This window comes from Miniopterus natalensis, chromosome 9 (assembly GCF_054644295.1).
Source record: "Miniopterus natalensis isolate mMinNat1 chromosome 9, mMinNat1.hap1, whole genome shotgun sequence".
Taxonomy (NCBI): Eukaryota; Metazoa; Chordata; class Mammalia; order Chiroptera; family Miniopteridae; genus Miniopterus; species Miniopterus natalensis.
Window position 1 is genome coordinate 75584703 of NC_142089.1, and position 26845 is coordinate 75611547.

Genomic DNA, 26845 nt, shown 5'->3' on the forward strand with positions numbered 1-26845 from the left:
CTGCTGCCAATGGGTGGAGCCAACTGTGTCATTTGGTGCAGCATGTCCTTCAACACAGATGGAGGCTTCCAGGAGATGCACTGCCCCCGTGTCCACCAGCTCTAACAATGAACGCTACCTCCTCCCTAACCACTGGCTCACCTGCCAACACTTGGCCTTTCCGCCCAGCAGAATAGCGAAGCAGGGTATACTCAAGAGGACACCACGGGTTACTCAAGACAGAAGGAGGAGGCCAGGCAGCTACTCAAAACACAAAAAAGGAGACTTGCTCTCCATCTCAAGGCCCTCCTTCAAGGATGTTAGAAATCCTTGTTACTTCTTCTCTGGGCCCATGATGTCTCCTATGCCCCTTACATGTCTATCTCCATGTCTCACTCTTTGCAGCTATGGGAGCAAATCGTCCCCATAAGAAAGCAGGTCCTTGCCCACAACAGCCAGTCTCGCTACAGGAAGCAGCTGTGCTGGCCTTTCTGAATCATGATCTTAGATAAATTTGACCTGGAGGCCACTTGCTTAGAAGTAACCACACAAGAAACACAGTGGCTTCTGTCATGTTTGGTAAACTGAAATTTAGTCACCCACTTAAGTGATCATATAACAAAACAAACAGTGAGATCTCTGGAAAGGAGGCGTGGAAGGCAGAGCAGTCACAGTGATCAGAGCAAAGGCGGCGGAGGACACTTCAGAAAGAGCAAAGCTCATTCATGCATAAGGACCACATTTTAGTTTATCTGAGCTAACGAACTATTTCTTATTCTCTTAAAGGGAAGACGGAAGTGAATTTCATTCTGACACTCTTAAGGGGTAAACACAGTCTTCAGGGGAGAGGAATGAGACCCTGTAAGGTAAATGACAAGAGACAAAAGCCCTCTCCTTCCACAGAACAGTCCCTAGATGGAGTCCATGTAACACTGCCTTCTACCAGAGCTCCCTTCTCCCCTGTCAGTGACCCTGCCTCTCTGCTGCCCTAGTCCCCTGAGCATCTTCAGGGCCAACTGGTCAATATATTTGTCTTCTTTCTGTATGGTTCTTCTTTTCCACTTTTGTTGCCATTTCTCTAATTCTTCCTCTTTATATTTACATTTTATAATAAATGTATATCCTTGCTGTAAGCTCCCTTCAATTATTTGACTTAAGAAAAAGGTAAAATAATAAAAAAGAATAAATCCCAATTTCCAATCTATACCTGGCTGGATAAAAAAAGAAGTAAATACAATAAACTTGCTCAAATCATACCCAAGAAATAATACCTATTTCTGTGTAAGGATCTGAATATCCCAAGTAGAATCACACTAACACACGGGAAAAGAATCTTGAGGACCATAAGGACCAACTTGATCATCTTGCAGAAGAGGAAACAGACCCAGAAAAGATTCAACTTAACAAAGATCACAACACTATTTATGGGCACCCCATTCTGTACAGCATGACGTTCATGCAATCATCACTTCCAAACATGAAAAGGGGATATAGTCAAACCACCTTTTCTGAGCCTAATTGAGACGTCCATACATCAGCTGATTAACACACGTATCCTACTACGTCATCACAATAAAGCACGGTAGCCAATTCCAAGCAACACTCCTTTGTGCAACTGTTTAAAGCTTGTGTCACATTTGCTTATATTACTTTCTAAAAATGAGAGTAAATGGAATAATATAATTGCTGATACTAACAATACAACTGAGACAAAGAAGGAAATAATTAAGTGTATAAAAGCAATGACTCACTGTCCACTGGACAATTATATGACATAAGCTGATCAACTCAGTGTGCAAAGGTAAGAGGGAAAAAAGTAAAGTTATCTCAAATACCAAGACCACAATGTCTAAAAAATTGATGAGGGGAAGTGATTGAAAATTTTAAAAGATCATAAAAATATGAAAAAAAAACTAGCATCAGAAGAACATTCTAGGAACTCAAATACAGAAAGGGAGTTCTGGGTCTGTTCACAGGTATATATATCTTCTACAGAGTCATTTATCAAGATAGGGTAGCTAGTTCCTTAATAATAAAAAAAAGGACAAGATAAAATAAAACTTTACATCATCAGTTTCCGCTCTGCCCCTTCCAAACCATCACTGATAACTCCTTACTTCTAATAGTATTAAAAATACATTTTACTGAACATACAATGGAGTAAAGACAGTGTCTTCAACAAATGGTGTTGGGAAAACTGGGCAGACACATGCAAAAAGAACTAGACCACCAAGTTACATCATACACAAGAATAAACTCAAAATGGATGAAAGACTGAAATGTAAGACTAGAAGGTAACATAGGCAGTAAAATCTCAGACATCTCACGTAGCAGAATTTTCATCGATACATCTCCTAAGGCAAGAGAAACAAAGGAGAAAATAAACAAATGGGACTACATCAAAATAAAAAGCTTCTGCACAGAAAAAAAAACCACCATCAAAATGAAAAGGGAGCCTACTGTATGGGAGAACATACTTGCCAATGATACATTTAACTAAGGGTTCATCTCCAAAATATATAAAGAATGCATACAACTCAACAAAAGGAAGACAAACAATCTAATCAAAAAATGGGCAAAGGACATGAACAGGCACTTCTCCAAAGAGGACATACAGATGGCCATGAGACATATGAAAAAATGCTCAAAGTCACTAATCATCAGAGAGATGCAAATTAAAACCACAATGAGATATTACCTCACATCTGTCAGAATGGCTACCACCAATAAATCAACAAACAACAAGTGCTGGTGAAGGTATGGAGAAAAGGGAAACCCTAGTACACTGATGGTGGGAATGCAGACTGGTGTAGCCACTATGGAAAACAGAGTGGAGTTTCCTCAAAAAATTAAAAATGGAACTGCCATTTGACCCAGTGATCCCACTTCTGGAAATATATCCTAAAAACCCTGAAACACCAGTCAGAAATAATATATGCACCCCTATGTTCATAGCAGCATTATTTACAATAACTAAGATGTAGAAACAGCCCAAGTGCCCAGCAGTAGACGAATGAATAAAAAAGCTGTGGGACATTTACACCATGGAATACTATGCAGCTGTAAAGAAGAAGGATCTCTTACCCTTTGAGAGAGCATGGATGGACCTGGAGACTATTATGCTAAGTGAAATAGGACCTGGAGACTATTATGCTAAGTGAAATAAGCCAAACAGAGAAAGGCAAATACCACATGATCTCACTTATTTGTGGAATTTAATGAACAAAATTAGACCTGAGACTTGGAGGCATGGAACAGACTGACATATATGCATAGCCCATCGACACAGAAAATAAGTGTGGTGGAGGCATGGGGTGAGAACAAGAGCTGGGCAGAAGGGTGTAAAAGGGCGAAAATGGGGGACATCTGTAATACTGTCAACAATAAAAAAATATGTATTAAAAGAATACATTTTACTGATTATAGACAGTACCATTACTGACAAAAGCAATACCTGAGCTACGAAATTACTAATTTATAAATCTATTTACATTCCAGTTTAACACATTCTTAATGTTGTTTTAAAATATATATACACTGCATAACAGCTGAACATAAAAATACAGATTTATGTTTTAGTTCTCTGGGATTATATAAACCACAGGTGTAACTGCTGTACGTTAAAGTCAAACCCTTCTCAGGAATGCATTGTGAATGAAAGTGGACATCAGTCTGTGGTGGGAAAGGACTAGAACCCACAACTCTTGGGCAGTATCTTTTTTGCATTTTTTTCTAGGCTTCCCTCCTATGAGCAGACTGTACAGGCTTTGTGACACCTATTCTGGCTATTCACAAGCTATTGATAATTGCTCATGGTTATAGCAGAGAATTCCAAGATCCATAAGGATATAGAGAGACGAAGCACTTGTAAGTTAGATGTTTTTCTACTCCACTCCTCGTTCATGAAAAAATGTGGTCAAAGGCAATTCACATTTACTTTCAGTTACTTTTCAAAATAAAGTACATCCAAGGAAATTAGTTTTGAATCATAAGCAAAAATCCATGTGGTAAAAACGGAAATAAATCAAACCACAAATAACCACTGCAACGGTCAGCCTTGCTTGTAAGCTCCTAACTACAAGACAGAAGGCAAAGGAGCAGGAGGAAGATGGAACTGTTCCTCCAAGAAAGGACTCACTGGATTACTGGGACCTGAAAGGTAGCCAGAGAATAACTATCTATGGCTTCCATTCAGATGTAATGATGTGGGTAAAAAAATAAAATAAAAACAGTAATGCCACAGAGTCATAATAAGACTAACAAGTAGAAAGTAAAAAATTAAATTTTAAATGCCCTCTTGTTTTTTGGTGGCCTGGGAAGCTAGACTTTCCTATTTTTTCCTAACTATTTAGGCTTTATTCACACAATCATACAAATTATTATATTTTCTTTTCTTTTTTTAATCCATCTCTTAATCCCACCTCCTCCTTTAGCTACCAGCCATTAATCTTTACTCTTTCCCCACGAAACACCTCGGCAGCGCTGTATTTTGATATCTCTAGCCCCTCTCTCCCACCCTCTCTAACCTATTCCAATGAGGCATGGCCTCTACCGCAACTGCTCCTGGCTAGTTCAGCAAGAACCTCCGCATCAGTAACACCAGCGGCAGGCCCTCGGCATTCATTTCTCTTGAACAACCAGCAGCATTTAGCAAAGTTGTTCCCTTCTTTTCTCTTTTCTTTTTTATTTTATTTTTTATTTTTCAGTTACAATTGACATACAATATGGTGCTGGTTTCAGGTATACAACATAGTGATGAGACATTCACATAACTTACAAAGTGATCCCCCAATAATAGTACCCACCTGGCACCATACATGATTGTTACAGTACTGACTATATTCCCGATGCTGTACTGTACATCCCCAGGACTGTTTTTATAACTATCAATTTGCACATCTTAATCCCTTCCCCCTTCTCACTCCTACCCGGACCCCCTCCCATCTGGCAACCATCAAAAATGTTCTCTATATCTATAAATTTGTTTCTGTTTTATTCATTTATTTTGAATTTTAGATTTTACATATAGCGAAATAATATGGCATCTGTCTTTGTCCCAGCATTCAGCTCATCACCTGGTCTTCTCTTATCTCACTAGCCCTTCTTTATTGTTCCTGCCCATTACCCAAGCTCTAAATATCAAATTACCCCAGAACGCAGTCCTCAAGCCACTCCTCTTATACAACTACATTTACACCCTAGGTGATCTGATCCACCTCATAACTGTAAATATCATGTATAAACTGAAACTTTCTCATTATATCTCGAGCTAAACTCCAAACCTATTAACCTCTTCCACTAAACACCAAACCTATTAACCTACTGTCTAGTTAGCATCTCTACTTCAGTATCTAGTAGTTATTTCAAAGCTAATGCATTGAACACTAAGTTACTGATTTTGCACCGCCCCTCCAGTTGGCTCTCCCTCACTTCATTCTTCTAATGGGTTATGTCACTAGCCCTGGAGTCATCCTTGATTTATCTTTTTCTCACACTCCACATAGAACCCATAAGCAAGTTTCATTAGCTGTGTCTTCAAAACAATCTTGATACCAACCTTTTTACCTACTTCCACTGCTACCCTGATGTAAGCCACCAATATCTCTCACTTAAAATTTTACAACTGCTTCCAACTGGTCTCCCTGTTTCCATCGTTACACCCCTAGAGTCTACTTTCCACACAGTTGCCAAAATGATCCTTTAATAACTTACTGTAAGTTACTTCTAAGTCTCTCTCTAACATGAGATGGCTCCCAATGACCACATCCTCGTATAATCATCTTCCCTTGAGTATAGAAAGGACTTATGATATGACGGCTATCAGTTCCATGGCTATGTTATGTTATATGGCAAAGGTGAAAGGATATTGCAGATATAATTAAGGTCCTTAATCAGTTAACTCTGAGTTCATCAAAATGGAGATTTTCTTGAGTGCAACTGGTTCAATCAAGGGAACCCTTTAAAAGAATACTTAGGTTTTCCCTGAGCTCAGGACTGAAAGTATGAGAGATTTTCCCACAGGCCTTAAAAAAGCAAAGAGCTAAGATATGAACTATCTATTGAAGGTGCCATGTGGCAGGGGACTGTGGGAGGCCCTAGAAGCATATGGTGTTGAATTAAGCCACTAAGTTTGTATTAATTATTATATAGCAACAGAGTGAGTATATATTCAAAAAATACTGTTGAGCAAATGGTTTCCCACTCATTTAGATGCTTTGAATAATAAAAGCTATATGTATCAAGCTTCCCAAATACATCTGAAATTCCTGATTGTCTGACTAAAGGCTCCTTCACCACCAATTCACAAGATATCCTAAAAAATAACGAAATCGAAAATGGGCAAAGTCATTCCATCAAATAGCATACACTAGTAAAAATCAAATTCCAAAAGAAAATAAAAAGGGAGTTAGAGGCTCTTTCGTTTTCCTTTTCTATTGCACTTTCAGTACACAAGGAATCTGCAAATGTATGAGTCACTTAAGGCAGTAAAAACTCCAGAAGTGAGAGGATAGTGACTTGGAAGTAAAAATTTTGAACAACTACACCTTATTACAGAATGGTCACACATGTCAGGGAACTGATGCTCTCACAGGTCAAATGACAAAAGTCACATGACTTAGAAGCCAAATTCAATTCCATCAACTGCATAAGTCATTAAATTATCAGAGAAATCATCAGTAGGCATTAGAGAATCTTAACCTTAATTTATAAATAGAAAGCTTTGCTTCTTGAAATACAGCTTATATACACCTGGAACTAGGTGACAAGGACAAGAGTGCCACATCACCACAAGATAAACATGGCTTATCTGTCAACACTGCAAATTTTGATTGAATAATTTCTTTTCTCCTGGAGAGATACATTTGTTTTTTAAATTTTTTTAAGCATATATATATTTTTTTTTTAAATATATCTTTATTGATTTCAGAGAGAAGAAGGGAGAGGGGGAGAGAGACAGAAACATCAATGATGACAGAGTCATTGATTGGCTGCCCTCCACATGTCCCCAACTGGGGATCAAGCCCACAACCCAAGCATGTGCACTGACTGGAAATCGAACCCTGATCTTCTGGATCCTAGGTTGATGCTTAACCACTAAGCCATGCCCGGCCGGGCTTAAATTATTTTCTTGATATTAAGTAATTCACAATTATTTTATGTTCAAAGAAATAGGAAAATATTATAAAAGAGAAGACAGAAAAATTTCACAATTTTTAAAGCAAAGCTCCAGATCTACAAAATATTTCACACTTTAAACCACCTCTCTAAGATTACTCAGATTCCCCCAGTTTAGAGTGAGACAGGGACAGAACATTTCCTATTCTCTGCCATTAATCGTTCTTCAACGCACAGTTCTGACACCTTCATGATTACCCCACCACACCTCCACCATGACCACCACTCGTATAACTTATGGAATACTCATTACCTCAGGAACTCTGGTAGGCTCTTTAGACACATTATCTCACCTACCACTGCTAAATCAATAGATTTGGAAATTTTAAGTCTGTACTATCAGACTTTTAAAAATTAATCTGCCCTGGCTGGTGTGGCTCAGTTAACTGGAGCCTCAACCCGTAAACCAAAAGGTTGCAGGTTCAATTCCCAGTCAGGGCACATACCTAGGTTGCAGGTTCAGTTCCCCATTGGGGCGCATATGAGGGGCAGCCAATTAATGTTTCTCCATCACATTGATGTTTCTCCATCACATTGATGTTTCTCTCTCTTTCCCACCCCCTTCCTTTCTCTAAAGTCAATAAATATATCCTCAGGTGAGGATTTAAAAAAATATTTTTCAGAGATAAATCATATATATGGCAATAAAATTCAAATGTTATAAAAGGTAAACAGCCCTGGTCTGTGTGGCTCAGTGGACAGAGTCTGCCCACGCATGGAAGGGTTGAAGGTTTAACTCCTGGTCAAGGGGGCATGTATCTGGGTTACAGGTTTGATCCCCAGTCCTAGTCGGGGATGTGCAAAAGGCAACCAACTGATGTGTCTCTCTCACATTGATATTTCTCTGTTTCTCTCTCCCTCCCTCTCCTTCCCTTCCACTCTCTTCAAAAATCAATGGAAAAAATATCTTCAGGTGAGAATTAACAAAACCAAAAAAGGAAAAAGAAAGGTAAACAGTGAAAAGTAAACTTCCATGACCTCTGTACCTCCCTATAGGCATGTTTCCCTCATACACTATATAATTCTATATTTGTAAGTACAAACACACACACACACACCCCTCTCTGACAAATTTAATTTTTACACAAATGTTAGCATACCATTCTGCAACTTATTCTAATCAGTTAAGAACTTACACTGATGGTATACAATAAAATCCAGTAATGCATATAGATCTACCTTGTTCTTTTAAATGGTACACAGTATTCCATCAGATGAAAGCTCCACAATATATTAAGCCATTTCCCTATTGACAAATATTTAAAATTTTTCCAATATTTTGGTAAAATGGATAAATCTATAACGAGCACTCTTATACACATTTGCATACACATACTAGCATTTTTAGGATAAACTCCCAAAAGTTGAATTGCAATGTCAAACAGTTTAATGCATTTTTAAAATTTGAACATACACTGCCAAATGGATCTCCCAAGCAGGAGGGCACGAGCACTCCTCCACCGAGTCCCACGAGAGTCACGCTCCCTGCACTCTGTAAGCCCACGCATGATCAAACCATTTTACCTCTCCACCGCCAGAGAGCTTTACTAAAATAAAGTTACACTAAATAATGAAGAAGACGATTCTTTAAAGTCCTGCTTTGCACAAAATACTGTTGTTTAGCACCATCCATGACATCAAAGACTTTAACAGCGTGAAGCTGAGGCACTGGGATATTCACAATATAGGAGTAAGAAATACACTTACAGAAGAAAATAGGATTAACAGGAGGCCAGCCCTAACGTCCCACAGAGGCAAGGAGGAGAAGCAGTGCGAGGAGGGCTGGGAAGGCATGCATGGAGGGGTGAGGCTCCAACTGGATGCTCACTGATTAGTCCGGTCTGAGAGCCAGAAGGGAACAGGGAATACACAGCAGATGACGTGTCGAGCAAACAAGGTGACGAGGCCGGAGTTCAAAGTCAAAACCCAGACACTTACGTGGTACGTTGTCATTCTAACACCTGGCTAGGGACTGCTCAAGATGCCATAGGCCAGTCAAGACGAGGGAAGCACAACAAACAAGTAACAGTTTCACAAGCAGCGGTTCCCAAAAAGGATTTCTATGTATAATTATACATAGCCCTGACCTGCGTGGCTCAGTTGGCTGGAGCATCACCCCGTACACCGAAAGGTCACGGACGGGTCTGATTCCTAGTCAGGGCATATACCCAGTAGCGGGTATGATCACCACTCAGGAGGCATCCAATCGATGTTTCTCTCTCTCTCTCTCCCCCTCCCTCCCTCCCTGTCTCTCTCTCTCCCCCTTTCTCTCTTCCTCTCCCTTCTTCTCTCTCTAAAACCAATAAAAAATATATCCTTGAGTGAAGATTAAAAAAAAAAAAACCATACCAATTATACAGAGACCAGCCATTCTACTCTAAGTGATTACACGTTTCCTTTCAAAAAGGCTCAAAACCTAGCCAGGCCGGGCTTTTCTTACACACGTTTTAGATTCACACCCCCTGCACTCCGTAATGCCATGCATGATCAAACCACTTTATTTCTCTACTGCCAGAGAGCTTTACTAAAATAAAGTTATACTAGGATTCTCTTGAAAATATCTACTTAATATAATTGTGGTGCTCAAAATAAGTAAATCAAAACAACACTACAGCTTCACCATCAGTTTCACAATCTTGCTGAGAACAGCAATCCAGTCATTTCAAGGCAGAGACCGCAGCATAGTCCAGCAAAAACAAGAGTTTGGGAGGGAAAAGTCCTAGGTTCAAATTCAAACTCTGTCTTACCTAGCAAGTCATTTCATATCTTGAAACCACAATTTCTTCATCTGCAAAAATCAAAATGGTTATAAATGCTACAGAGGAAATGAGGTTGATTTCATATGTGTGTGTATATACAACACACACACACACAGACATATATACACAAATTTATTTTTCCCCCTTTCCTATCTATTTCGGATAAAATCAAAATATATAGTATCACTTAGATATTAATGGCTCCCAAGCACATCTTTTCGTTTTCTCTAATTTTACTGACATGATTCCATCAAACAGTACTTGGTGATCAAAAGTGCCTAGGCAATCCAAAAAGCAGAATGGTACATTTTAGAAGTTACCAATACAAAACTAAAGTATTTCGGAATGAATTCAAGAAGCCACATAAGAAACAATATTAGTATAACATTCCTCGCCTATAAACCTAAGGGCCGGGTCAACTAAGAATTACTCATTTTGCGAAGTAAAAGCACATTTGTAACACTGTTCTGTTTTCCTTAGTCCTGACTCCTATGTTTTCAGTACAGCTCACCCCTGGTCTTGATTTTAACCATCTTTCCAAGCATGAGCATTGCCCCTACTGGCTCTTCGCACATCACAAGGTGCTCTGGCACAACATCATAGGTGGTGTACTGAGAAATGGTGTAGAAGCCACATCATATAGCCCTTGTTTGCTTCACTTCCTCTCTGACTCTAAAACACCCTACACCCAACACAGCACAGGTGTGTGCTTCAGGTGCACTGAAAGTAGCATTGTCTGAGAAAGCATGGATTCAATAAAGCAACTCGAGTTCATCTGAGTAGCTCAGCTATTTTCGGTATATCATCAATCATCAAAACCAGCCCAGAAACTGCTAGAGTAGCATCTTCCAAACTTCACATAAATAAATCTGGAGGTTTCTTAACATTCCATGCTTTCAATTAGCCTTTCCATGGCTCTGCTCATTTCTTTTTCATAACCATATACGTCTTCTATTGATTCTTGGCACTTCATGTTGGCAGGAAAACATTCCAACCTAATATAATGTAATGCATTTATGCAGTGCTTTTAATTAAGTCATTTTGGAATCTCCTTAGCATTCCAATGAAGATAATGTATTATCTTCCTTAAGAGGAGGGCAGTTTAATTTTTCTTTGCATTTCCAGTACCCAGTCCAGTGCCTGCTACATAGTAGGTGCTCAGTGTCCATAACAGGTTACCACAGTGACACAGCCCTGGGTTTGAATCCCAGCTCCAGTACCTTCCAAATCTAACCTGGAGCCTGAGCAATTCATGTTACCTCTCAGGACTGCAGTTTCTTGTCTGAAAATAGGGATAAAAAAAAATCCATTTCATAAAGTTCTGTGAAAACTAAATGAAATAATGTAGCATCTGAAGTCATTACAAAGTAATTGGCACATAAGGGCTGAAGAAACTGAAGATGATTTCACTAAACCATGCATACATCCTCATACAAGTTCCCTCTGAGATCATAAATTACATATGTAATGTTGGACAAAGGGGTTCAGAGTAATGCCCCCTTTAAAACCAGTGACTATAAAGGAGTGGCACTAAACCCTAAGCAGCAGCAAGTGTGCTCTGAAATATGCCATGACCACTTGGGAATATTACCTATACCTCTTTTCATGGTCCAGTTCTGTCATACTTTCTTTAGACTTAACCCATATTGACCTAGTAAAAACTAATGTGATCCTAGGCCACCTAATCCTCAGTTCTCCCTTATATATGTCATTCCTTGTATCTAACCTTTGATATTCCACTACCAGGTCTAATATTCCAAAAAGAAATAGAGATGAATGCCAGTAAAGTTAACCTTCCAGGTAAGATAAAAGGAAATCCCAGCCACCAGGTGAATGCTATTTTTTAAGGCCTTCTCTGTGGCCAGAAATAAGAAGAAATATAACAGGTATAACATGGAACCCTGTACTCAGGGGAAGCAGGATATTTAAGTGCTCCAAGAAGATTTGAAACATGACTCTGGTGAATCTCACATTATCAGTATATAAATACAAAGCACCTTACAACTACAAATCATTAGTCTAGCAAACACACCTTGAAAAAAGGTGACATTAAAATGAAGAATACCATGATTAAATCAGCCAAGCAAAATAAGAGAGAAAATTAAATCTTTTATCCAAAGATGCCCTAAGAATAAACCTGAAAATTTCACAGTCCTTAAGAAGTAACAGTCCAAAGTATATTTGGAATACGATAATTAATCAACATGTGTTGGCTTAATGTTTCCTACAATACTAACATTTGTACGATCTTTAAAAGTTACCAAGCTTATTCAAATGCTTGCATGCTCTTACTAGGCAGATCTAACTACCCCATCTGAATAGAATGAATTAATATCTCCAGGAGAGCCAGAAGGCATAATCCAAAGGGGTCAGTTAATGAACATGAAATTCCTTTGATGAGATGTCTCTGAATTTTCTTGTAATCCATATCCCTGTATTGGCTGTAATCATGCTTACATAATAAAACATACGTTAAAAAAATTCCTAAACGATGGGGTTCACAGAACATTCAGGTTGGTGAATATATCCAGGTGTTGGGATGATGGCATACCCTAAGAAGCTCAACTGCCCCACCCTACAATCTTTCCAATCACCACTCTGTGCATCTCTTCCATTCAGCTTTTCCTGAGTGATGTCCTTCATAATACACCAATAACATTAAGTAATGTATTTTCCTGAGTTCTGTGAGCCAATCTAGCATCTGAAGTTGGGAGAAGACAGGTGAGAATGAGTCCTTTACCTGCGGAGTCTAAGCCAAATCTGGATAGTAAGTGCAGAATTGAATTTAATTGTAGGAAAACCCAGTTGGTGTCAGATAGTAGAAGAATTAGTATTTATTTGGTATCAAAAATACTGTGAGTAAAAACACAGGCACCTCAACCATGGCAGTACAATAATGACAATCGATGAAGAGACCCTGCTAATGGCAGTTAGGACGGAGTCTCCAAGTGCAGCATCCCTCAGGAATGTGCCTGTCGCCAGCAGCATCAGGTGTCCCCACTACTGTGTGTCAGCAGTGGAGCCGATGTCAGGAGAGCCCGAAAACCAGGATTTTAATAAAAATCAACATTACCTCCTCCTTTGTGAGCTGGTTTCGGAAAGGTCTCTGCAGAAGACTCTGAGGAAACTTTGTTCATTAAGGGTTCAAGACTTAGAGTTAGAGTGATCAGGAGTGTCATTTACTCCCGCAGTCCCTGAATCTGCACCTTCTACAAGCCAAGCCCTACAGAGGCAGCCACATACTATGGATCGCCTATAGCTGTGGACAGGATGCCAGGAGGCCAGGAATCATCGAACCAAGTGGCAGACTTCGGAAACCATCAGAACAGGATCCAGCAAGCTTCATTTTTATCTTTATTTTTTTATTTTACTTTATTTTTATGTTTTTTGCTGTTGTATATTTTCTTTTTTCTTCTCTTTTTTCCTTAATATTGTATATTTCTCTCTTTCCTTTTCTATTTTCTACCCTTCCTCTTGTTTTACTTTTCTTCTGGTTTTCTTTTCCTAACCATTGTTTTCTCTTTCTTTTTTCTTTTACTTTTATCTTCTTATTATTCTTTCCTTTCATATAGTATCTCTTCTTTTATTATTTTGGCTATTATTATTCTTTGTTTTTCCAACTCTTTTTGTTGATGTTGTTGAGGTTTTTTGTGTTGTTGTCTTGTTTTTTCTTTTGCTTTGTTTTGTCTTGTTTTGTTCTGACAGTGACTGTACAAAAACTTGCATGACATGGTCAGAGTTGAGCCTCACACTCAGCTAGCCTGAGGGTTGATTGTACACACAGACGTGCCCAATAGTAATCGAGACACAAGTACAACAGGAGGTCCACATAGTCCACACAAAGAACATTCCTACAGCATCCAGCTCAGGAAATCAAGGAGTCTACGCCACTGGGTCCCACAGTACTCTTACTACATAAGGCCATCCCACAAAGACTGAAATGCATAACACTTCTATCTAATACATAGAAATAAACACAGAGGCAGATAAAATGGGGAGACCAAAAAAACCCAAATTAAATAAAAGGAGAAATCTCCTGAAAAACAGCTAAATAAAATAAAAGCAAGCAATTTATCAAATACAGAGTTCAAAATAGTGGTTATAAGGATGTTCATAAAACTTAGTGAGAATTACAAGAAACTTAGTGGGAACAACAACAGTGTGAAAAAAGAAACAGAAAACATGAACAAGAACCAGTTGGAAATGAAGAATGCCCTATCTGAGATCAAGAATACACTGGGATCCTGGCCAGTGTGGCTCAGAGGTTGAGGATCGACCTATGATCTAGTAGATCACAGTTTGATTCCTGGTCAGGGCACATGAGCGGGTTGTGGGCTCAATCCCCCGGGGGCATGCAGGAGGCAGCTGATCAATGACTCTCCCATCATTCATATTTCTATCTCTCTCCTTCTCTCTTCCTCTCTCTGAAATCAAAGACATATTAAAAAAAAAAAAAAAAAAATACACTGGGAGGAATTAAAAGTAGATTGGATAAAGAAGAGGATTGAATTAGTGACTTGGAAGACAAGGTAGAAAAAAACAATTAGGGCAGCAAAAAGAAAAAGAATTGAAAAGCAGGAGATTAGTTTAAGGGCACTTTGGGGCAACATGAAACATAACAACATCATAGGGAACACAGAAGGAGAAGAAAGTGAGGAAAGAATAGAGAACCTGTTTAAAGAAATAATGACAGAAAACTTCTCTAAGTATTAAGGTAAAGGTCACACAAGTTCAGGAAGCACAGAGAGTCCGAATCGAGGTAAACACAAAGAGACCCACTCCAAAACACATCATATTTAAAATGGCAAACATTAAAGACAAAGATAGAATCTTAAAGGCAGCAAGGGAACGACAGAAAGTTACCTACAAGGGAGCTCCCATTAGACTATTAGCTGATTTCTCAACAGAAACACTTCAAGACAAAAGGTAGTGGCATAAAGTATTCAAAGTAATGAAAAGCAAGGACCTGCATCCAAGACTACTGTATCCAGGAAGGCTATCATCTAAAATTGAAGGCAAAATAAAGAGCTCCCTAGACCAAAAAAAGACAAAAGAAGTACATTACCTCTAAAACAGTATTGCAAGAAATGTTAAAGGGACTGCTTTGAGAAGAAGAAATCAACAGAGAGAGGAACATGGGTAAAAATAAATAAAAATGGGAATAAATAAGTACCTATCAATAAGAGCCTTAAATGTAAATGGATTAAATGCTCTAATCAAAAGACAAAGGGTGGCTTAATGCATAAGAAACCATGACCCATATATATGCTGTCTACAAAAGTCCCACCTCAGAACAAGAGATTCACAGACTGAAAGTAAACTGAAAGAAGAATTATTCCAAGGAAATGGAAATAAAAAAAACTTCAGTAGCAATATCTGACAAAACAGACTTCAAAACAAAGGCCATAAAAAGAGACAAGAATGACACTACATAATAATAAAGGGATCAATCAAACAAGAAAATATAACCCTTGTAAACATATATGCGCCAAATATAGGAGCACCTGAATATATATTTAAAAAACTCTTGGTGGGCTTTAAGGGAGAGATTGACAGCAATAGTAGAAGACTTTAAAACCCCACTGACATCACTGAATATATCTTCGATTAAAAAAAAGGTATTCCATAAAATTCAGCACCGATTTATGACAAAGACTCTCAAAGTGGGAACAGAGGGACCATACCTCAAAAATAATAAAGGCTACATACGACAAACCTACAGCTAACATCATACTCAATGGGCAAAAACTAAAAGTGTTTCACTTAAGAACAGAAACAAGATAAGGATGCCCACTTTCACCACTCTTATTCAACATAGTACTGGAAGTCCTAGGCACACTGATCAGACAAGAAGAAAAAGTAAAAGGCATCCAAAATAGAAAGGAGGAAATGAAACTGTCAGTATTCACAGATGACATTGTAATATACATATAAAACACTAAAGATTCCATACAAAAAACTGCTAGATTTAATAAATGAATTTGGCAAAGTGGCAGGATACAAAATTACATCCAGAAATTGATGGCATTTTTATAAACCAATAATGATCTCTCAGAAAGAGAAACTAAAAAAAATCCTTTACCATTGCAACAACAACAAAAAAATTTTAATTAAAAAAAGATACCTAGGAATAAATTTAACCAAAGAGGTAAAAGACCTGTACTTAGAAAACAATAGGATATTGAAAAAAGAAATATAGGAAGATACAAACAAGTGGAAGTATACGCTGTGTTCATGGATTGGAAGAATTAGCATCATTAAAATGTCCATACCACCCAAAGCAATCTACAGATTCAGCACAATCCCTATTAAAATATCAATGGCATATTTCGGAGATCTAGAAAAAATATTCCAAAACTTTATATAGAACCAAAAGTGACCCTCAATAGCCTCAATAATATTAAGAAAGAAGAACAAAGTTGGAAAGATCATAATACCAAATATCAAATAATACTACAAAGGCACTTTAATCAAAACAGCCTGGTACTGGTACAAGAACAGGAATATAGATAAATGAAACCAACAGAGACCCCAGAAATCAACCCACGCCATTATGGTCAATTAATATTTGGCAAAGGAGGCAAGAATATACAATGGAGTAAAGAGAGTCTCTTCAATAAATGGTGCTGGGAAAATTGGACAGGTACATGCAAAACAATGAAACTAGACCACCAACTTATACCATACACAAGAATAAACTCAGAAGACTTAAGTGTAAGTCATGAAACCATAAAAGTCCTAGAAAAGCACATAGGCAGTAAAATCTCAGACATCTCACGTAGCAGAATTTTCGCCAATACATCTGCTAAGGCAAGAGAAACAAAGGAGAAAATAAACAAATGGGACTACATCAAACTAAAAACTTCTGCACAGCAAAAGAAACCATCAACAAAATCAAAAGGTAACACATTGTATGGGACAACATATTCGCCAATGATACATCTGATAAGAGATTAATTTCCAAAACATATAATGAACTCATACAACTCAACACAAGGAAGACAAACAATCCAACTAAAAAATGGGCAAAGGACATGACTAGACACTTCTCCAAAGAGGACATACAGATGGCCAAGAGATATATGAAAAAATGTTCAAAGTCACTGATCATCAGAGAGATGCAAATTAAAACCACAATAAGGTATCACTTCACACCTGCCAGAATGGCTACCATCAATAAATCAATAAACAGGTGCTGGTGAGGGTGTGGAGAAAGGGGAACCTGGCACACTGCTGGTGGGAATGCAGACTGGTGCAACCACTATGGAAAACAGAGTGGAGTTTCCTCAAAAAATTAAAAATAGAACTGCCTTTTGACCCAGCGATCCCACTTCTGGGAAAACATCCTCAGAATCCTGAAACACCAGCCAGAAAGAATGTATGCACCCCTACGTTCATATCAGTGCTATTTACAATAGCCAAGATCTAGAAACAGCCCAAGTCAGTATATAAGTGGATAAAAAAGCTGTGGTACATTTAAACAATGAAATACCATGTGGCTGTAAAAAAAAATGAAGGAACTCTTACCCTTTGAGACAGCATGGATGGACCTGGTGATTATTATGCTAAGCGAAATAAACCAGACAGAGAAAGACATATGTAACCATGATCTTGCTTATATGTGGAATCTAATGAACAAAATAAACTGACAAACAAAACAGGTGCAGAGGCATGATGGATGGAACAGACTGACAGACCTCAGAGGGGAGGAGGTGGAGGGTAATGGGAAGAGATTAACCAAAGAACATGTAGGCATAAATGCAAAGCCCATGGACAAGACAAGAGTGTGGTGAAGGCCTGGAGGGGGAGGTGGCTGGGTGGATGGGAAGTAAAGGGGGAACATCTGTAATACTGTCAAAAAAAATTAAAGTCATGCATGTGAAAATAAATCCTAAAGAATTAAATAAATGCATGCTATCTTTTAATATGTGACTTTCACATTGAAGGTAATGTCAAGGGGGAAAAAAAAAAAGAAACTGGTGAGTTCATTCTAGATTTCACTCACATCATTTTGAACGACCACTCTAAGGTTGGAAGAAACTGAATATGGTAAAGCACATGACTAATTCTGGAAATTAGTATGCTACAGAAACTTAACAATACTGTACCAAGTACTCTACTTCAAGTAACAAAAGGATTACATCCTTTCAACTTGCTTTATAAGTTCGTTGGCAACAACACATTTTTCATAGAAACAATGTTCACTAGATTAGTTGGAAATCTAGCAGGCCACTGGGTAACTGAAACAGCACAAACCCCAGATTCTATCCACCCTAGAATCTACCTAACCAGGATCCACCCACTACATAAAACAGGACCATTTTGGAAAGGTATGTTCTGACCTTGCAGCTGGGACGGTAGCACTAGAAGCTCTCCCTCCCTCTAACTTCTCAGACAGTGTATTCCCTCAGATCAAGGTCAAGAGTGGCTAATTTCACCATGGCTGCCTCCACAGCAAAAGTTGGCTGGTGAAGGTTTGTTTATAAGATAATGTCTGGGAGCAGCAGGGGGGAAAAGAAGAGCTCTTTAGCACATAACTGGGTTTGTCTGCAATAAGTAAACTTCCCTATTGTTGACATTCAGGTTCATAGAACAAAGTTCCAGACCTTGGAGCTGCAGGGGAAAAGGTGCTCACAAGCAGAATGGTTTAGAAGTCATTCTTACTACAAAAGGATTCCTAACAACTTCATGTCATATCTTGAAAGACTAAAGAAATAAAATACGAGGCATCAATACACCTAAAACACACCGTCATCAATTACGCTTCAAAATCACAAAGTAACACTAATCAAAAGAGGTAGATATAGTATATTTCACAGGTGTGATGCACCAGAGGGACTGGCTTAGGAAACTGAGGCAGATATTCCCCATGATCCTAAAGGAACTCTTAGGAAGAGAGCTCAGCCAGAACCTGAATCTTAAGCTGTTAATTTTTTACAACATGACAATGTCCATGAACAGACTGACACAAAGATCCTAATGTAGAAAGGAAGGCGGGGGCCTCCTACCTTCATATCATTCATGCTCAAAACTAACGGAACAGCAGGACTGCTCTGCAAGACCACACCATTCTCTAGACTGTGTTCTCAAATAACGATGCTCACAGCGAATTTTGGGGTGAAGGATGTGAGAAAGGGAGACTGAGTGACCTGCCAAAATTAAAATATTTTCCTACATAATTTATTAAAAACCTGATAGGCAGTCTCTTCCCAATTTATTTTCTTACATTTTGCAGAGAGGAAGGCCCTTAATACTGCTCTATACTGGAATCTAGTATAAATGGATGTTGGATTTAACATTAACTAGTATAAAAGGTAAACATTTGGTCATTTTAAAATCTATTAAGTTCAGTTTTTTAAGGTAATCTACCAAGAGTAACATGAATTTCAAGGCCTCTTCTGCTCTTTAAGTAGAGATCTATTCTACCACCTGCCTGATCTTTGAAGGGGGAAAAATTTCCCAAAATGTACCAAAAATTAGCTGTATAAACCAGGAGTATGTTATTCAATACAGCCCAGGTTAATATCATTGCTCAGTGGGACCCATGAAATGGGAAACAACACGACTTTCTCTCAAGTGAGGCAGGTTGTGTCCTCCTCAGTCCCAGGAGGAGGGTAAGCAAGCAGAGGAGGGGAAAGTCATCTCCGAGCTGAGGCACACAGAGAGCAGGGCGCACTGCAGACCCTCTGGGCAGTCAGCACTCACAACGGACCTTTCTGTATGTGGCCTTCACCCCCTTCACACACTACGTAGATTTAAGATTCACTGACAGAAAAATTGTGCATTTGCATGGTGCCTACTAAATAAAAAACAGTGAAGAAATCTTACTTTCTTTTCCTTCCTTGTTTTTTTGTTTGTTGGTTTGGTTTGGTTTTTTTGAGGAAGGGGGAGTGGATAGTGAGAGTTACATTGGCTGACTCTTAGGCACAATTTCCTTAGAGTGTTAACTGAGATATCACTCTGGCAAAAGGAACCAGGGCAAAGGAGCAGCTGCATTTGTCAGCAGCCTAAGCTGACTGACCATTAATTATCATGATTATGTTTTTACAAATCACTCAATATTTCATGTGTGTAATGCCCTTAGTACTGAGTTTGGCTAAAACAGTGGTTAGCTACACTAATTAGTTGAATTCATAGACAAGAAATTAAAGTTAGTAAACAGAGGCTGATACATAAATTAATACAGAGGGTCTATCAATAGGTCAGTGATACCAGTCACCACAGCACAACTGTGTTGTATGCTCCGCTCCCATACTCACTACTCTGAGCATCTGCTGACACCTGCTCGTGGAGCACTGTGGCTGTGAATGAGAGCACAATGGGGGCTCCCATGTGGCCCATATGCTTCAGGCCCAGGTGTCTAAAGGGAGTGGAGTGACAAGGCTTTAACAAAGGTGGTAAAGGAGTGAAAAAAAAGGAGAAACCTGGCTGTTTCCCCAGCAGCCCCAGGCCCAGACAATCTCTGCTCCCTGCTGGCCCTGGATGAGGACCTCCAGGAGCATCTCAAAGCTGTTGTCTGAGCCCAGGACTGCAGCCATGTGGGCAAGGCTTCATCTGCAGAGTTGCCAGGATGGCCCTGTGTATGACGTTAATATGTGATTAAAGAAAATAAAGTGTTCCCCCTGACAATATGCCAAGGCCCCTGCTCTCAAATCCATGATCATTCTGCCCAGAAAAAATGTCTTTTCAGTCCTCATCATAACTTGGGCTTTCCCTGGAGCTAAAATGAGCCAGTTACACATCAGAGAGAACAGGGGCACAGTAAGCTCTACACTGATGGTCACACAAAATAACACCATACTGAACAATCCTGGATACCTTCCTTTGGAGTTTCTCCAGTTACAGAAGGATAAGACAGGAGATAACTGTCATGGCAAAAAAAAAAAAAAAAAGGTGTCTGTGTAATCTAAATTGTAAAAATATACAGGCAAACAGCCACACAAAAAACGTTGTACCTGTGAATGTTCCTGATAGTAGGTGAGAAGTCACCTCAACCGTTCCTCCCTGACATTAAGTATTGTGAGATTTTGTCAATTAATGCTTAAAAATGTATGCTTTTTTATTCATTTTCTATTACTTTCTGTGATATTTAAAATGTTTTCATATTTTTATTAAACTTTGTACTTTTTCCCTTAAACTGGCAATTCCTGACTTTACTACTACTGGGTTGATGATTGTTTTGTAACTAATTCATCATCACATATTTATCAAAATCATTTAGTCATTTGCATTTCATCCTTTCTTATGATGCTTGATAAGAAAAATAATCACTGAAATAAATTTAACACTAAGCAAAAAATGTGGCACTTCCTAAAACAGCAGGCAATTTTTTTGATGGCTAGACTGAAAATACATGCAAAACGTTTCTGATACTTGTGTTTTAGGAACCTGTTGCTTGAGCTGTGGGAAGACTGTACACCCTACCAGAAGTGCTTGTGGCTCCTGCTCTTCAGCAGCTGAGTGATGCTTATATGTATCCCGGAAGCTGGGAGGCCGGATGCAGCTGAAACCAGTCCCTGCACAGGGAGGCAGACAACGCAGTGGGGACCATCCAGCCCCTGCCTGCCACTGGGTGGTAGAAGGGGCAGCATTTAGCATTCTCATTAGGTACACTTAGCATCAGGGAGCAAAAAATTAATATAGCATCACTCTGACAATTTCCATAGCTTCAAGATTCAAGCTGGAAACAGATTTGCCTCGAATGCTATGGCACGTAGTTTTCAGCGATTCCTCTTCCCTTGAAAAAGAATAAAAAATTATTGATTTTTAGAGGGCGAGGAAGGAAGGGAAAGGGAGAGAGAGAAACACTGATTGGCTGCCTCCTCCACGCCCCCTACCGGGAATGGAGCCACAACCCACGCACGTGCCCAGACCAGGAATCGAACCAGCAGCCTCTAGGTGCTCAGGACAATGCCTGACCAACTGAGCCACATGGGCCAGGGCAGCAATTTCTCTTCCCCTGGACAGAAGAGGAAAAAAAACACACCAGATTTTAAAACATCTACAAAAGCTGCCAGCTTACAAAGAGATATCTGAAAGGATTAATATGCCATGATTCTATGGAGTAACCAAGCAACACAGAAACATTCTTTTTTAACATAAAAAGACTAACCAAAATTTAAAGAAACACTTTTGAAAGTAAAAGCCGTATCTGATAAAATCTCAAATTTCCTGAGATCTGCACCTGTGAGCTACATGGGAAGTACAAGGAACCAGATGTTTGGCAGTGCTTGCTAACAAACTCCTTCCTGCTGCAAGATGGCATGTCTCTCAACATGACAATCTAAGGATGCAGGGACGTGACAAAGGAAATATGTGATCTGTTCTCCATGGAGAGCCTCTCTGGCTCTCCTTCAGCTGCACACGGTACTCTTAGTGAATATCTTTCTAGAAGACGGATTACATGTCGGGCTGTAAGCCAAGCTCAGAAAGGCAGAAAGGCTAGATTTCATCGTTTCATCACAGTGTCAGGATAAACAGCTACAATTTCTCAAACACTGCTTGCATAGGGTTTATTATATACCAGTTTGGGGTCCCTGAATGTGTACTCTTCATATGTTGGTAAATGGAAATTTATTTCACAAAAATGGTTCAAGTGCTCCTTCACCAACACATTCAAAACACAAGAAGCAGAAGAACTGAGAAAGGGAAGGGAAGGTGGTTCAGAGGTGGAAGGATCCATAGTATCACATAATAGCAGAAAGAACTATAACAAACACTTTAGTAAAACATGATAGTCTCTTCCGTGCAATTATCCCTGAAAAGAGCAGTGATTGGCAGGTAAGGAAAGAAAAAATGGAATCAATTATAAATTAACTGGTGAAGAGAATAAACTGCCAACCAGTTTCAAGCAGGAAAGATGTATAGCATTATCCTCACCCTTTTCTGAGTAATTGTACAGCCCTGTACAGCAGGGGCTGCTGTCGCTGCAGGACCAGGCTCAGCCGTGCAAAGTCCTTGGTGAGACCAGCTTCCTGCCAGCTGTTCCCTAAGGCCCAGCAGTAATGAGACTTTCACCAGCCTGGTCATTCTGCTCTGTCCTCCCAGGTGGCTGGCAGGAAACTCTGGTTAAGATTCTGGATAACAGCTGCTTTCAATCCTAGATATTCGTAACACAACAGAGACCGTAATGAAAAGTCTATAAGAAAAGCATAACTCACTACTTGTATAATTTCGGGTGTAAGGAAAGCTGTAGGAAATCTTTTGAGCATCTTTTAAATCATGAGGTAAAAATAACCCTGTCTTCATAAGGCTAAGCCTTGTTGTCTCTATTGTGCAAAGCACGATATTGTGTAAGTCCAAGAAGTCATGAAAGACAGGCTGTATGCAACATTATCTGTCCATGAAAACTATGTGAGCTTAAATGACCCAGTGAGTCTTTAAAATAAGTAACAGAACATAAAGAAAGAAAAACTTTCTTGAGAGAAAAAAATATCACAGATTCGACAGAAAACTTCTAAAATTTTCACATTGTATGACAAATTCCACGCCGTATTCTATCCTTATGGTTATATTATCAGCACCTCCATAATAAATACTTTTAATTTTTCCCTTGAAAATGCACAGGTGCTTTAAAAAACAAAAACAAATAAAAGTAATAACACTGGAGTGGCTTCCAAGAGAAAAGCTTTCAAATAAAACATAGTTTTTGGTAGATCTTAGAGAAGATGGGACCCATCACTTATAAAATAGTAGAAATAATCCGCAAAAATCCAGATTCTGATTAATAACACAGGGCTTAGTCAGATGAAGAGGCGTACAGACACAGAAGTCAAACTCCCATCATTATCTCTAGAAGCATTCCTGAGACTTTCTTTGAACACAAGTTTTTCTCTTCAAAAATATCAGAAAAAACAAACAATGGACAGAGGAAGATGAATCCTGCTTGGGAAGACACTGAAAGGAGTTCAATGCCACAGTTCACATCTCCAGGAGTCCCACGGGATGAGCTTCCACCAGGACCACCTGGTCCCACTAAGCAAGAACAGTCCTCAGTGACATTTAGCTTATTTCTCCACCCCATCAAAACCAAAAAGAAACAACGAACAGACAAAGAACAGTTAAGGCTTCAGTTCTTCAGTTACAGCATACAGAGCATCTAAGTGTTTACAGTTACATGATGTTATCCAATGAAATAACAAATATACTTGCCACCTGACAAAACCAGTACTATTTAACGAGAGCATGGTCTATGCCTCACAGTCTCATCACTGGGTATAACTCCTGTTCAATGTGCTATATAACCAACTTTCCCATTCATAGGCAAACAAGCATTTGTTTTTATAGATTATACTTCCATAGCCCCATTTTTAAATACCCAATGTTACTGCAATCATTTTATGATTCTCTGAAACAATTTTGAAGACTACATTACATTAAATGAAAAGAATACATGATCATTTATTTTACCACTTCCCCATTGGACATTTAGGTCACTTGCCAGGTAGGTTTATATTTATCTACACGATTATTTGACGGTTTGTCTTGCAAGACAGGTTGCATAGCTGTGTCTGTTTTGGTCACTCCTCTCCTTCCACAGCAGTACCAGAACCACAGCGGGCAGACAGCACCTGGCTCAAGTCATCCTCACCCACAGATACTCCTCAGCCACCTCAGCTGTACACAGTGGTCTCTCTTCTGAAATTTCCCCCAAGTTCTATTTTTGTAACTCCCTTGCAGGGAAAAGAGAAATTATGCTATTTCTTGAGCATTGTTATGTGCCAGCCACTGCACTAGTCATATTCAAGCAGAAAGTCTGTGCCAAAAAGGCTTGCACCTCAATCTAGAGGACATGTCAAAAAACCTACCATGAAATGTTCGATCAAGGGACCTTCCAGGATTCTTCAGTGGCCTCATCAAGGAGTCTGACTCTGGAAAAAGCTCAGGTCCTACTCAAAATGGCATCTGTGTCCCCTATGCCTGGGTACAGTCTGAGAGGACATAATTCCACAGCACACTGCAGCTCAGGGGATCTGCCATGGTGGCTGGTCCCAGGGCAGGGAGACGCGAGCCAGCAACTCAGGAGTGGTGCACTAAAGTGAGTTCTAAACACCTCTGATTTTATCAGAGGGTGTTAGCAGAACTTTGTGACATCATCTGCAAAGACAGGGAAAAATGTAAAGGAAAAACCCATGCATTATAAGTCACTAGCCCATTCTGGAGAAACGGGGTAGAAAGTAGGATTCTGAGACTTCCTTGCCTTGTGAACAAACATGTTGTACTTATTCTCATAGGTACTTTCCCCAAATAAAAGCATCATTGTGCGACCACCACCCCCTCAAATTGCAAGCCAGAAACAGAGGTATGAATTATCACTCATTCAAGTTAGCAAAGGCCTCTATTTTCTTAAATTTAAAAGGACACTTTTAAAACTAATAAATTACTAAGATTTTTACCTCACATATGAAAAACACAAAAACCACAAGGCTTCAACACCAATGGTTATTCAAAAATATTGCTCTGGCCAGTGTGGCTCAGTTGGTTGGAGAGTCATCCTGTGTACCGTTTCTCTCTCACATCAATGTTTCTCTCTCTCTCTCTCTCTTCCTTTAATCTCTCTAAATTCAATAAAAACATATCCTCAAGGGAGGATTAAAATTAATCAATTAATTAATTAATTTTAAAAATATTGTAAAACACTTTCCTGAGAGGCCATGAGAAGGAGAACCAAACTATCCCAGCCAACAGCAAGCACCAAGACACCAGACAGGTGAGGCAAGCCAACTTGCACTTCCAGCCCAGCCTACCTGCCACCTGAAATCAGCTGCATGAGTAGCAGCCAAAACTATGTATAACAACAGGAAGGACTGCCCCATCAACCCACAGAGTGATGGAAAACAATAAATTACTGTTTAAAGTCTTCTGAAAAACAAAGACATTTGCTCTCCTTCACATCACATATTTTGAGTAGCTGTATTTTTTTTACCATAATTCACATCTTTAAGCAGTTGAGCAAGTATCTAATTACACTGTATGAATGATCCTGGGAAAGTGCTACAGCATTTCCTATGGTACATCTCTGATGACTTCCTAAGGATAAGCCATTGTGTGGGAAGGATTTGGGGGGCAAGAGAGAAGAGGGAAAAGTGGTAGATGGAAGTTCCAACATCAGCCAGATTTCTTTTAAAAACAGGATAACTTTCAAAACCTAAGTTATTTAAATGACAGATTTCTACATGGATGAAAAATAATTCATGATTTCACTTATATGTGGAATCTAAAAAACTTAATAAACAGATGAACAGAATAGATTCAATGACGTGAAAGCATAGATGAGACTGACGGATGTCAGAGGGATGGAGGAGGGCGAGTGGGTGGAGGGAGAGAGAGTAACCAAAGAATTTATATGCAGATATGCACAACCCAAGGACACTGACAATGGGGGAAAGGGACTGGGGAGGGGGTGGGACAGGGTGGAACGGGTCATTGGGGAGAAAAAGGGACATCTGTAATATTTTAAACAAAAATAAAATTTAAAATAATAATAATAATAATTCTTGAGTATACACTAAACAAAGACAACATCTACCTAATGGGGATGAAGCAGATATAACAAAGCTTAGTACAAAATGTTGCTCTCTATGCAATGCTCTCACCTCACCAATCTTGCACTATCCTAACTTTGTCTCCTTCAAGGCACAGAGGCCAGGGGTCCATTATAAAAGGGAAATATAAATACAAGAATGTGGAACCTCAACACTCCCACAATCCCTCGATCTCTACTCACATTGTTTCCTTCCCTCTGCTCATGTCCAAGTCTCGCCTTAAAGGCAACTTCTACACATTTCAAGAACACATCAAGCCCAATGCACAATCCTACATGATCTGTTAAGACCTCTTTTATACCTAATTTTAAAAGACTATGAACACCATGAAAAATACAAATCACATAACTTATTGAAATTAACACTAATGTCAGAAGAATAATGGGG

At 39.1% G+C, this 26845-nt stretch overlaps 1 protein-coding gene across 6 annotated transcripts in view; it reads right to left on the bottom strand.

Moving 5' to 3' along the window:
- Nucleotides 1-26845, bottom strand: part of FARS2 (phenylalanyl-tRNA synthetase 2, mitochondrial) — a 460578-nt gene that overhangs the window by 360863 nt on the left and 72870 nt on the right. Inside the window, exon 1 of one of the 6 annotated variants that reach the window (XM_016212997.2) lies at nucleotides 24722-24966. The exons of 4 other annotated variants lie outside the window; for them this stretch is intronic. In XM_016212997.2, the coding sequence (XP_016068483.2) occupies nucleotides 24722-24770 (49 nt within the window). In that variant the 5' untranslated portion in view covers nucleotides 24771-24966. Of the gene's footprint in view, nucleotides 1-9902; nucleotides 9921-24721; nucleotides 24967-26845 lie in introns of those variants that run through there. One more of the 6 variants, XM_016213002.2, reaches the window with a different exon arrangement.